Here is a 12,179-nt window from a genome sequence, read left to right on the forward strand (position 1 = left end):
CGGAATGCTTTTAATTCGGCCAGCTGGGACTCCATTATCGCGTCCCTAGAGCGATTATACATATCTGAGTACATCATTAACCTGATAGCTATTTCCGGGATCGGGTGCTACTCTACGACACAGCAGCTGGTCCACGGAAACACACCATCACAGGCGGAGTACCCGAGGGATCAGTGATCGGGCCAACATTGTGGAATGTCATGTATGACACTGTCCTGCGATTGGACATGCCAACTGACACCCGCATAGTGGGATTCGCGAACGAAATCGCCATCGTCACTGTAGCCAAGGATATCCAATGTTTGTGTAGGGGGGTCGAATTTCCTTCTGGTTGATGGCAGCTAGGTGAACTTTTCCTTTTCCCTTTTTCCTCCCAGTAAATTGTTTGACACGCAGAGAGTATTTTCACTTCACTTGATGTATTCAGGTATAAACTTCAACTAACTCTAGCTTAGCTTAAGAGCAGGGCACCAAGCCCCGCTTGGAGCGGAGTGTGGGGAGTTCTTTCGTGGGGAGAGCGATGGGCACCATCGGGAGAGCGGCGCGAGGTGAAAGCTTCCGCCTCCTTTAACCCTTGTGTTGCCCGGTTGGGCATAAACATGCTCCCCCCTTGCAGGAGTGCAAGACCCAGGCAGTTTAATGGCACGCTCCGGACAGGGTCCAGCCAAAAACTGTGCGCATCGCAATCGGCCGCCCGCCAACCCCAGGTAGACTCCCTTCTAGCATGACCTCCGTGATCACATCCGCGCCCAGGACCAGAGACACTGACGACGGTCGGTAGATCGTCTCATCCGCCAGGACGATGCCCTCAAACTTTTTGGCGATCTGTGGGTCCACCGGAGCGCTTGGAGTGCGGCAGCACAAGCCATCGACCACCTTCAGGATCGCCTCCAATCGCCATCCTTCACTGATTGGGGACCGGATCACTGCTGCCACCGCTTTCTCTGCCCCTATATTGACGGCTGTCCACTTGAAGGCCGTGGCCAATGACGTCGCCATCGACGATACCGCAGAACAAGGGTCCACCAGGGCCTTCACGTCGAAGGTTTTTCCCTCCGTCTCAATACGCACCATCGCCGTGGGCATCAGATGCGGATTGCGGTGCTGCAGCAGTGTGGTCAAGGTCAGTTTCGGATCGGAGGCTGGCGTTGGCGCGACCCTTCGTCTGGAGGACTCGGGGGTGACTCGGCGTACGACGGAGCTTGGAGTGCGTCGACGTGGCTGTTCATGGAAGTGAAGCAGCGTGTGGTGATCCTCCTCACAGATTCGGCACTTATCACCGCTTAAGCAGCTTCCTCTGGAATGTTGGTGGGCCAGGCAATTGGCGCAGTACTTATTCGCCAGCACTGCCCTCATCCTCTTCTCCACGTTCAGCCGCAGGAAGCGACGGCATCGCTTCAGAGGATGGATTCCGCGACAGACTCGGCAACGGAAGGACTCAGTTCCTCGCGAACATCTGCGCTCCTCTTTCGATGCCTGTACTGAACGCGGTCTCGGAGCCATGGAAACGGGATCTAGGTTGACGAATATCAGGAAGCTGCCGGGACAAATAATGAAGAGAGCGGATTAATGTAGGACGATAGAACACATATTACTACTGGCAGCTCGGCCCTTCTTACTTGGGAGGAAGGACCAAGTGCTGGACGCTACTGTAGTTTTACGTAATGGGTTTGAATTCTTTCTTCTGGAGGAAGAAAGATCAACTTTGCGACGGGACGCTTCACAATACCGCGAGCGGTAAGCAGTTCGACGACGCGGACATTGCCGTCACTGCCAGGGTGTGTCTGGTGGATTCGCCCGAGACGCCATTCATTAAATGGAAGATTGTCGTCTTTGAGTACCACCAGATCGCCCACTTCAAGATTTTTAGAAGGGAATCGCCACTTATTGCGCTTATGTAGCTCCTTCAGATACTCGTCTTTCCATCGGGTGCAGAAATGCTGACTCACGGCCTTCAGACGCTGCCACCGGTTAATGATAGACGGTACCTGATCCTTGATTTCAGGTTCCGTCACGGATAGCAATGGACCGCCAACTAGGAAATGGCCTGGGGTCAAAGCTAAAGAGTCGGTGGGGTCTTCAGACATAGGAGAAATCGGCCGCGAGTTCAAACACGCCTCTACCTTAGCCAGCAGCGTAGAGAACTCTTCAAAAGTATACCTTTGGTTGCAAGTGGCCTTGTAGAACAGAGTTTTAAAACTCTTAACTCCAGCCTCCCACAACCCTCCCATGTGTGGTGCCCCGGGAGGGATGAAATGCCAGGACAGATTCTGATGGCTGTAGTGGGATAATATTTTCTTCTGGGTAGAACTTAGGAAATCTTTTTCAAGCACTCTGGATGCACCTACGAAGTTTTTTCCGTTGTCGGACTGCACTTGCTGGGGACACCCTCGCCTCGATACAAAGCGAGCGAATGCTGCCAGAAATGTTTCGGTACTCAAATCCGAAGTTGCCTCAAGGTGAATGGCTTTGGTGGAAAAGCAAACAAAGACACACACATATCCCTTTGATATGCGGCAAGCGCGGCCGGTGAAACTCTTGATGTCGAAAGGACCTGCGAAATCTATCCCGGTGGTCGTGAAAGGTCGTGCGAAGGTAGTTCGCTGGGCCGGAAGGGTGCCCATTAGCTGTGATTGCAGCCTTCTTTTATAAATCACACAGACTTTGCATGAATTTACCACCGATTTTACTAGATTCCGCAGTCTTGGAATCCAGTATCTCTGTCGGATGAGACGGACTACGAGTTGGCTGCCCCCATGGAGAGAGATCTGATGCGTGAAAAGCACCAACAGCCGGGACAACGGACTTACTACTGGCAACAGAATGGGGTTACGCTCATCGTAACTAAGGGCCGCTGCTTGTTGCACGCGCCCACATGCCCGGATCACACCTGATACGTCAATGAAAGGATTCAAATTGAGAATGGTGCTAGACGTGGGCAGAGATTTCTTCTGCTGTAGACACCGATGTTCCGTCGGAAAGTAATCACGCTGAGTGACTCGGATCAACGCCTGGAGTACTTGATTGATCTCGCTAGAGGTCACCTCCCCGGAGTAATCGTTTGGAAGTTTACGACACCTTCTGCCGAAACGGATCACATATGCTATCACTCGTAAGGCACGTGCCAGATTGGAAGAACGAGATAATATCTCGTTGGCTGGCTTAGCGATTGCGACGTGGACCTTCACTACCCGCTTCTCCAAGGCAGTGTCTAGTGGGAGTGGTGTCGCTCGCTGCCAGGACTCTTGTGGTTCCCGTAGCCATGGTGGGCCGTGCCACCACAAATCCTTGTGTACCAATTCCTGCGCACTCAGGCCGCGGCTAGGGAGATCTGCTGGGTTGTCCTCTGAACTAACGTGATTCCATGGGGCGTCATTTGTTGCCGTCACAATCTTTGCTACCCGATTTGCGACAAACGTTGTCCATGTGCAGGGTGGCTTATTTAACCACGACAGTACGATGGTGGAATCTGACCAATAAAAAGCCTCCGCATTATCAACTGGAAGTTGCGGAAGAACTGCAGCTGCCAGTTCCGCTAAAAGTGTAGCTCCGCATAATTCAAGGCGGGGCAATGAAACCGTTTTAACCGGGGCGACTCTAGATTTCGCTGCAAGAAGGCAGCATGATATGCCTTGGTCATTGCTAACGCGCACGTAAATTGCGGCACCATAAGCCCGCTGTGACGCATCGCAAAAACAATGGAATTGGATGTCGGAATTTGGGTCATGAAGAACCCATCGTGGAATCCGGATCTGGTCAAGGAAGGAGTAGCTCTTTGTAAAATCCTGCCACCTGTGATGGAGTTCACTGGGCAATTGATCATCCCACCCTAGCTCTTGTAACCAGAGCTCTTGCATAAACACCTTGGCTTGAATCACAAAGGGAGCCAGCCAGCCAGCGGGATCGAATAACTTGGCGATCTGCCCGAGGACTTCTCGCTTAGTATAAGCTGACTTGACATCTTGGGGTGAGATGACAAAATAAAATTCATCCGTAGTCGCTTTCCATCGGATTCCCAGTGTTTTCGCTGTGCTGGCCTCTTCGATGTCGAGGAAATCAGCATTCAGTAAATGGCTCTTTGGAATACAACTGAGCACGCTCTTCACATTCGATGTCCACTTGCGCAAGGGAAAGCCAGCTGAACCCAGAGCGTCTTGAAGTTCATTGACCATTGCGATTGCCGTTGTTTCATTATGAGCCCCTGCCAGGACATCATCGACATACATATAGGACTTGATAATATCGCTAGCCAAAGGAAATTTGGATTGTACATCACTTGCGAGTTGCTGAAGTACTCGGATGGCTAAGAACGGAGCACAGTTAATGCCAAACGTGACGGTATTCAGCTCGTAATCACCAAGTTGCCCCTCTTTATTTCGGAACAGGATCCTCTGAAATGGCGTATGGATTGGATCGACCATAATTTGGCGGTACATTTTTGTGATGTCGGCATTGAAAACTACTCGGAAAAAACGCCACTTGAGAATCTGAGTAGTGAGATCGGACTGAAGTACCGGACCAGGGTAAAGTATGTCGTTGAGACTTACTCCGTTGGTGGACTTGCTAGAGGCGTTAAAAACTACCCGTACCTTTGTTGTGGTGCTGTCGGGCTTGAAAACCGCATGGTGTGGCAAATAAAAATTGTTATTAGTGCCGTCAAATGGAACCTGACGCATGTGGCCCAAGTCCAAATATTCTTGGATGACGGCGTCATACTCAGTTTTTGCCGGAATATTTTTAAGGAGTCGGCTTTCGTTTTTTAGGAACTGAGCCAATGCCCCTGGTCTGGAATGACCAAGGTTGATGTTGGTTGGATCTCGAAACGGAAGTGAGACCGTATATCTCCCCGAAACATCTCTTCTTGTGGTCTTCTGGAAATTGACCTCGCAAACAGAGTCAGAATCTCCTACCGGTTTGCCCGGTAGATCCTCCACCTCCCAAAACCTTGTGAGAAGAGTTTCAAGTCCCTCCTCTCTGCTAACTGCGACCCTCGTGGTGAACGCGGCACATGAACTGACGGGGACCCCTTGCAACGGGCCTGAAATGACCCAACCGAATCTCGTCTCTTGAGCCATTAAAGATCCGCACACTTCGGTCTGGATGCCGGAAAGAGTCACCGCTGGTATTACATCAATGCCAAGGAGTAGATCGATCTTTGCCTTTAATCTGAAGGAGGGGTCGGCTAGAGGAATATTGGGCATTCCTTCCAGTGTGGCTTGGGCTATCGTACATGACGGCAAATCATCAGCAACTTGGGACAAGACAAACGCTTCTATCTCGATCTGGACTGGAGGTCCATGCGATGACCGAATGCTTATGTGACAGACCTTCAAGGTTCTATTGACCTTTCCGTTAATGCCTGTCACTTCGGCCCTGACAGTTTGGAATGGTAACTTCATGAGTCGGAACATTCTTTCGGATATGAAATTGGCTTCAGAAGCCGGGTCTAATAGCGCCCGTGAAGCATAAGTAGTGCCCTTGTGCCAAAAGTCCACGATCGCTGTACCTAGCAACTTATCTCGTGAGGACCTTGCCTCAGAGGTAAAGTAAGTCCGGACAATATTGTGCGAACTGGGCTGGGCTGGGACCGACGTTGGATTATTCTCCGGTCGGGCGTCCTTGTGCAAGAGCGTATTGTGACGCCCCTTGCACGTGAAGCAATTGTGCTGACTCGGACAGTCTTTTACTTGATGTCCTCTTGCGAAACAGTTCAGACAAAGGGACTTTTTCTTTATGTATGCCACCCTCTCTGGCACCGTCATCTGAAGGAAGCGGGGACATCGACGCACCGGGTGATTCTCCTTCATACAGAGATCACAGGATTTTGGTTTGGTGGTCACCTTGGCTTCAAATGTATTAGCCTTTCGGGTGACTGGAAGTGGATTTCGCGGCGGTTTCGATGTGAGAACCAAAATAGCCATTGAGTTGTATTTTCAACCGCTTCGAGCGTACGAAACCGCTCGGTGAGGAAATCGTCCATCGTTTGCAACTCTGGAATGGCAGTCTTATCTCCAAGAGATTGTTCCCACAGTGAAAGGGTGATCTTCGGCAACGTGCTCAAATGCCCGAATAGATGCCTGCAGAGCATTCTGATGATCTTGTACTGCCTTTCCGGACTCATGGGGAATTTGAAGCAGATCAAGAAGTGCTCGGAATTGACTGTTTACGATAAGTCGCTTATTTTCGAAACGCTGTTTGAGTGCGTTCCATGCCGTTTCAAAACCGAAAGCACAAACTGGAACGTTTGGGAAAATCTAGAACGCCACCAAACCACTCAAGGAACGTTTTGAAATTGAAACGTAAAACCCAAATAGACGACTTGGGATACTCGGAACACTTTGAAATTGAAATAAAACCCCAAAGATACGACTTAGAACGCGTGGAACACTTTGGAACTTGAATATAACCCCAAAGATACTACTTGGAACGCGTTGGACACTTTGGAATTGGAAAATATCCCCAAAGATACGACTTGGAACGCGTGGGAATACTTTGGAATTGAAATATAACTCCAAAGATACGACTTGGAACGCGTGGGAATACTTTGGAAATGAAATATAACTCCAAAAATACGACTTGGAACACGTGGGAATATTTTGGAATTGAAATATAACTCCAAAAATACGACTTGGAACACGTGGGAATATTTTGGAATTGGAATCTAACTCCAAAGATACGACTTGGAACGCGTGGGAATAGAATAAACAAAAACGCGGAACACAAATTTTTACCAATTAAATATTATTCGATTTTTTCCTCAACGTGACCCTTCAACATATATACCCCACAAAGTGCCTGCCAACCTAGGGTATACAGCACAGCTACTTTTGGTCGTTTGCTTTGTGCCGGTCTTTGGCACATGAGCTTGCAGCTGTGCTGGTATACTGCAGTTAAGCGGTACTTATGTATGCACGTATGTATGTACGTATATAGGCTGCAAGGGGTAGCAGGATTTTGTTCGCGGTGATGGAAAAATATATATTTGTATATGTAAATGGAATATGTATATGAATATGTTAAATTTTTATGTATGGAAAATATATATGTATGTATATATGTATATGTGAATATGTAATATGTCTTATTGATTTTATTTTATACCCTTGCAGAGGGTATTATAAAATTGGTCAGATGTTTGTAACGCACAGAAGGAGACGTTTCCGACCCCATAAAGTATATATATTCTTGATCAGCATGAGAAGATGAGTCGATATAGCCATGTCCGTCTGTCCGTCCGTCCGTCGGTGCGTATGCGTTTTACTCAGCCATCTTAAAAGCTACCGCGGCTTTTTATTTAATTATTTATTACCCGGTTGAGATAAACTATGAAAATTGTCAGGATCGGACCACTATATCATATAGCTCCAGAATAAACATTTTCATAAAAATTGGAGTATCCCCATGAAATTTAATATTTATGATAGTATTGAATATAATAACTCAGATTCCAAAACTTCAGTCCGATCGGATAAATAGAACACAAGTTACAGTCAATTTACATCGGTTCAATCGCTGCCGGCAGCGCTGCTTGTTGCCTACTACGTCATCATCAAATCAACAGAGCACATGCATACACACACAGACGCAACGCTACATAAACTGTATGTGTATGCATGCGTTGCTTTGCTTAGGGAATGAGAGAAGAAGAACAAATTGTAGTATGAAGAGTAAAAATTGTTTTGTTTTGTCTGATTTTTGCCTTAAGTTCCGTACTAGCGTTTTCGAATGAAACGCCCATCTCCCATTAACTAACTAGGTATAAGGCCAAATCGGTGTACCCCTTTTTGCATTAATTAGTTAAAAAAAAACTTAATATTTACATACAATTAGGTAAACGGAAAAAAGGACCAACCTGCAACAATTTTTCATTAATTCAAATAACATTTATCTGCCTTGTCAGTTTTTCCAAAGCAGGTAATTAGCAATCTAACATTGTAGAAAGGCATATACATAAACAGGTAGTATTTGCAAAGCAGCATTACGCAATGTTATCATTTAAATACAAAGAAGCTACAGGCCAATACGCATGCGCTCTTCTTCTTCCTTATACCTGCAGCGGATTTTTTAGACGAGGTTTTCTTAGTTTTCTGGCTTATTGGGACCTTATACATCTGATTGGTAAATATTTCACCTACCTAGTGTAAGTAGTCCGGCATTGATCCTAGTTGATCCTTGTTAGTTGTATTCAAAAATGCCAATATTTAGTACATTTTTAAACGCTTTTAGTTAAATAACGATTTAAGTAATTATTAAAACTTTAAAACATGCTATGGTAAATGTTTACTATTACTACTCGGGCCCAAAACGCGCTTAAACTACATAATTTTGGTATCAAACGAAAGAGAAAAATTGCACGAGCACGACCTCAGGTGCGCCTTGGCGATTTATTTCGTAGTTTTTGAGTAATTAACAAAAGAAAATTAATATTTTTAGCGGGACTATAGCTAAAAGTAGCTTTTTCCGGCTAAAAAAAGCTGTTCAATTTTGAGATGGTGTTGCCGAATGCCGAATTTTGGATACTCGAATACGCGGGCTTTTTGAATCTTTTGTTAGCACTATTCTCAACAAACGAAAATATTGTTGAGTTTACAATATTTCTTGATTTTATGGAACAAATATAGTTTAGAATACAATATTCGGCTGCCAGAGCAGCCGAATATTCCTCGACTTTTGAGTATAGATTAAAATATTTGGCTACCAGGGCAGTCAAACAGCGCGCCAAATAAAAAATAGCGTTTGACAACACTGAAATCTAGCTTTACCCGATTTTTCCACTTTCCAACACTGAAATGTCGAGTAGTAATAGTAAACATTTACCCATGCTATTAATAAAGAACATACTTTTCAGATAAAAATGAAGTAAGTAAGTCGTCGCGCCGACTTTGGTATACCATGCACCAAGTAAATCTATTTTTGTTACTATTTATATTCATGGGTTAAAGTCGAAAACAGTCAGCTTGAAGCATTTACGACCGGATGGGATTTGTATATATGTATATTTTATTTTAGAATTAACAGATAAATCTGACGGTGCTTCCGTCCGAACGAAGAAGAACGAGATAGAAATGTAACAAGATCTTCATCCTAAACGTTCAATGAAGTTTTACTTCTGTGGAGTATAAAGTCTTAAGTTTTGAATTTTTGTGAACTTGACATTGTTGTACCTGTCGCTTATCGTCGTATTGGAAATCTTTACCTTTTCCTCAACGGGAGTACCTGGACCTGAGATTTTTCCAATGGGCGCCTGAAATTGCATAATTTATTTCCAGGTACAGACCCAAAGGTCCTGGAGCCAACGGTTGTATGTGAAACTTTACCTCCTTCTCAGTGGAAGTACCTGTGAGTGAGGTTTTGGTGAATTAGAAATGCATTTTTTCATTTCAATATTTGCACGTGCAGATCAAGAATCATGTACCTGTTAGTACGATTAAGTACAACTGTTTCAGGTTTCGGTCAATGAACGTTGGGAAATAGATGCATATAGTGAAGTTTCTTCATTGATGTGGGATTCGCACACGATTCATTCAAAATTTATCTACAAAGTGTTAACATCGTGTTCTGTCAGTGTTTAAGTGTCAAATAAAATATTACAGTGATTTTTAATTTTTCAAAAAGTAATACATAGTGGTGTAAAGTGAATAGTGTTTTGTGGGATTGCAAAATTATTATTTTTGCAAAAAGTAATACATAGTGCTGTAAAGTGAATGGTGTTTTGTGGGATTGCAAAATTAATCTGTATCAAAATAAATCCGTTGTGTGTATTGAGTGCCAGTGATTTTTTTGCAAGAAACAGCCAGTATTGTTTTTTCTGTCACTTCTTTATTTGGAAAATTGTAAGTCATTTTTTGCAATATTATTATATTCTCCACTTAAACGAAAAAATAGTTTTTTTCAAAACTCTATTTTCCTTCTCATTATATTTTTATTTTTTCAAAACCTTTTTATTTCCTTTTCATTTTAATTTTATTAACCCATACTCTATTCATATATATGTATGTATATTCTATATACATATTCCTAATCCTTATTTTTTACAGAAACCTTATTTTAATTTTTTATTCATATATATATCTATTTTATATACATATAACGTTTATATCATATTTTGAGATTCAGATTCTGATTTTTCAAGCGTAGTTTTTTTGTGTTATTTTAATCATGCCACGTTATAATAGACTTTCGGCATCTCAGCAGTCGCATAATAGGAGATTAAGGAATGCACTGAATAGGAGCGTTCCTTCATACGTAGAAATAGAGAGGCAGAGAAATTTAGTATATCAGCAATCGCGTAGGGCAAACAGGCTTTTGATACTGTTCGTCGGTCTACTCGTAGGCGAAACATTAACTTTAGGTTCGTAGAACAAATCCGCAATTCATTAGAGCATAGGGTACGACGATCAAATCATTTGAACAGACAGACAGAACAGGCAACAAATACACAACGCCGATCGAATCGTAGAAGAGACTCAAACTATAGGGAAAAGGGAACAAGCAGAAAATACAAAAGAACATAGGGTGCGACGATCAAATTCAACGAACAGGCAGGCAGAACAGGCGACAAATACACGACGGCGATCGAATCGTAGAAGAGACTCAAACTATAGGGAAAGGGAACAAGCGGAAAATACGGAAGAACATAGGGTACGACGATCAAATCCATCGAACAGGCAGACAGAACAGGCGACAAATACCCGACGGCGATCGAATCGTAGAAGAGACTCAAACTATAGGGAAAGGGAACAAGCAGAAAATACAAAAGAACATAGGGTACGACGATCAAATTCAACGAACAGGCAGGCAGAACAGGCGACAAATACACGACGGCGATCGAATCGTAGAAGAGACTCAAACTATAGGGAAAGGGAACAAGCGGAAAATACAGAAGAACATAGGGTACGACGATCAAATCCATCCAACAGGCAAACAGAACAGGCGACAAATACCCGACGGCGATCGAATCGTAGAAGAGATTCCAAATATAGGGAAAGGGAACAAGCAGAAAATACAGAAGGACATAGGGTACGACGATCAAATCCTTTGAACAGACAGACAGAACAGGCCACAAATACCCGTCGGCGATCGAATCGTAAAAGAGAATCAAACTATAGGGAAAGGGAACAAGCAGAAAATACAGAAGAACATAGGGTACGACGATCAAATCCATCGAACAGGCAGGCAGAACAGGCGACAAATACACGACGGCGATCGAATCGAAGAAGAGGTTCCAACTATAGGGAAAGGGAACAAGCAGAAAATACAGTTGGGCATAGGGTACGACGATCAAAACCTTTGAACATAGAAAGAGAGCAAGATAGAAATCGTACATCACAGGATAGAAGAATCGAGCAGCGTAGGGCGATTGAGCGGGCACGTCGAAGTGCAAGAATTGCAGCCCAGGTGGACAATCGCGCAGCTATTAGAAACGTTAGCCAACAAGTAAGTCAGAATAGGAGCGTTAGTGAAAATAGAATAGCAGAGAATACTAGAAACGTGTTACGTAATAGACAAAACCGTGTGAATACTCCTAGGGATCCTAGTAATCCAACACGTCGACCTAATTTAGAATTTTTGATGGATAAATTCAATAGAATAGTAAAGTTAGACCCCAGTCAAATTTGTTATTGTTGTAAGGGTCTCTGGTTTCCCCATAAAGTGAAGGTAAAGTCTCGCGAGTTCTTAGAAAATAATTATGACTTTAGCGCTTGGATTTTTGAAATTGCTAATCAGTTTCCTCCTACTGATGGTAACTTCACATTTTGTTCCACTTGTTTTGCCCATATTTCAAGAAACACCCTGTCCAAGTTTGCCATATCACATGGTTTAGATTTCACAACACGTCCAGAATGTCTTTTAGATTTGCCAATTTTAGAAGAACGTGTCATTTCTCCTCGTCTTCCTTTTATGATAATTAGGGCAACAGGCCACGAGCGTCAAAGCGCAATTAAAGGAGCTGTAGTTAATGTACCAATTCCTGTCGGTAACACAGTTACTTCGCTCCCACGAGCATTTAATGATACCGAGGTTATCGAGCCTCACCTCAAAAGACGAATGGAATATGGTCACGATTTCATGGTTGAAACCGTTAGACCCGCAAGAATCGAAAGGGCATTTATATTTTCGGTTAATACAAAGTTGTATAGGAAGCATAATATCACAATCAATGAGCAAAGGCTTTGAAT

The 12,179-nt window shown here is 44.1% G+C and overlaps 1 protein-coding gene across 1 annotated transcript; it reads right to left on the bottom strand.

Moving 5' to 3' along the window:
* Positions 1-636: 636 nt before the first annotated feature.
* Positions 637-6,121, bottom strand: LOC137585129 (uncharacterized). Its single transcript, XM_068301180.1, has 3 exons — positions 5,953-6,121; positions 1,705-5,872; positions 637-1,537 (listed from the first exon to the last, which is right to left on the bottom strand). The coding sequence occupies exons 1-3, from the start codon at positions 6,119-6,121 to the stop codon at positions 637-639; spliced, it is 5,238 nt and encodes a 1,745-aa protein (XP_068157281.1).
* Positions 6,122-12,179: the final 6,058 nt, after the last annotated feature.

Source organism: Drosophila tropicalis, unplaced genomic scaffold (assembly GCF_018151085.1).
Source record: "Drosophila tropicalis isolate 14030-0801.00 unplaced genomic scaffold, ASM1815108v1 contig_1, whole genome shotgun sequence".
Taxonomy (NCBI): Eukaryota; Metazoa; Arthropoda; class Insecta; order Diptera; family Drosophilidae; genus Drosophila; species Drosophila tropicalis.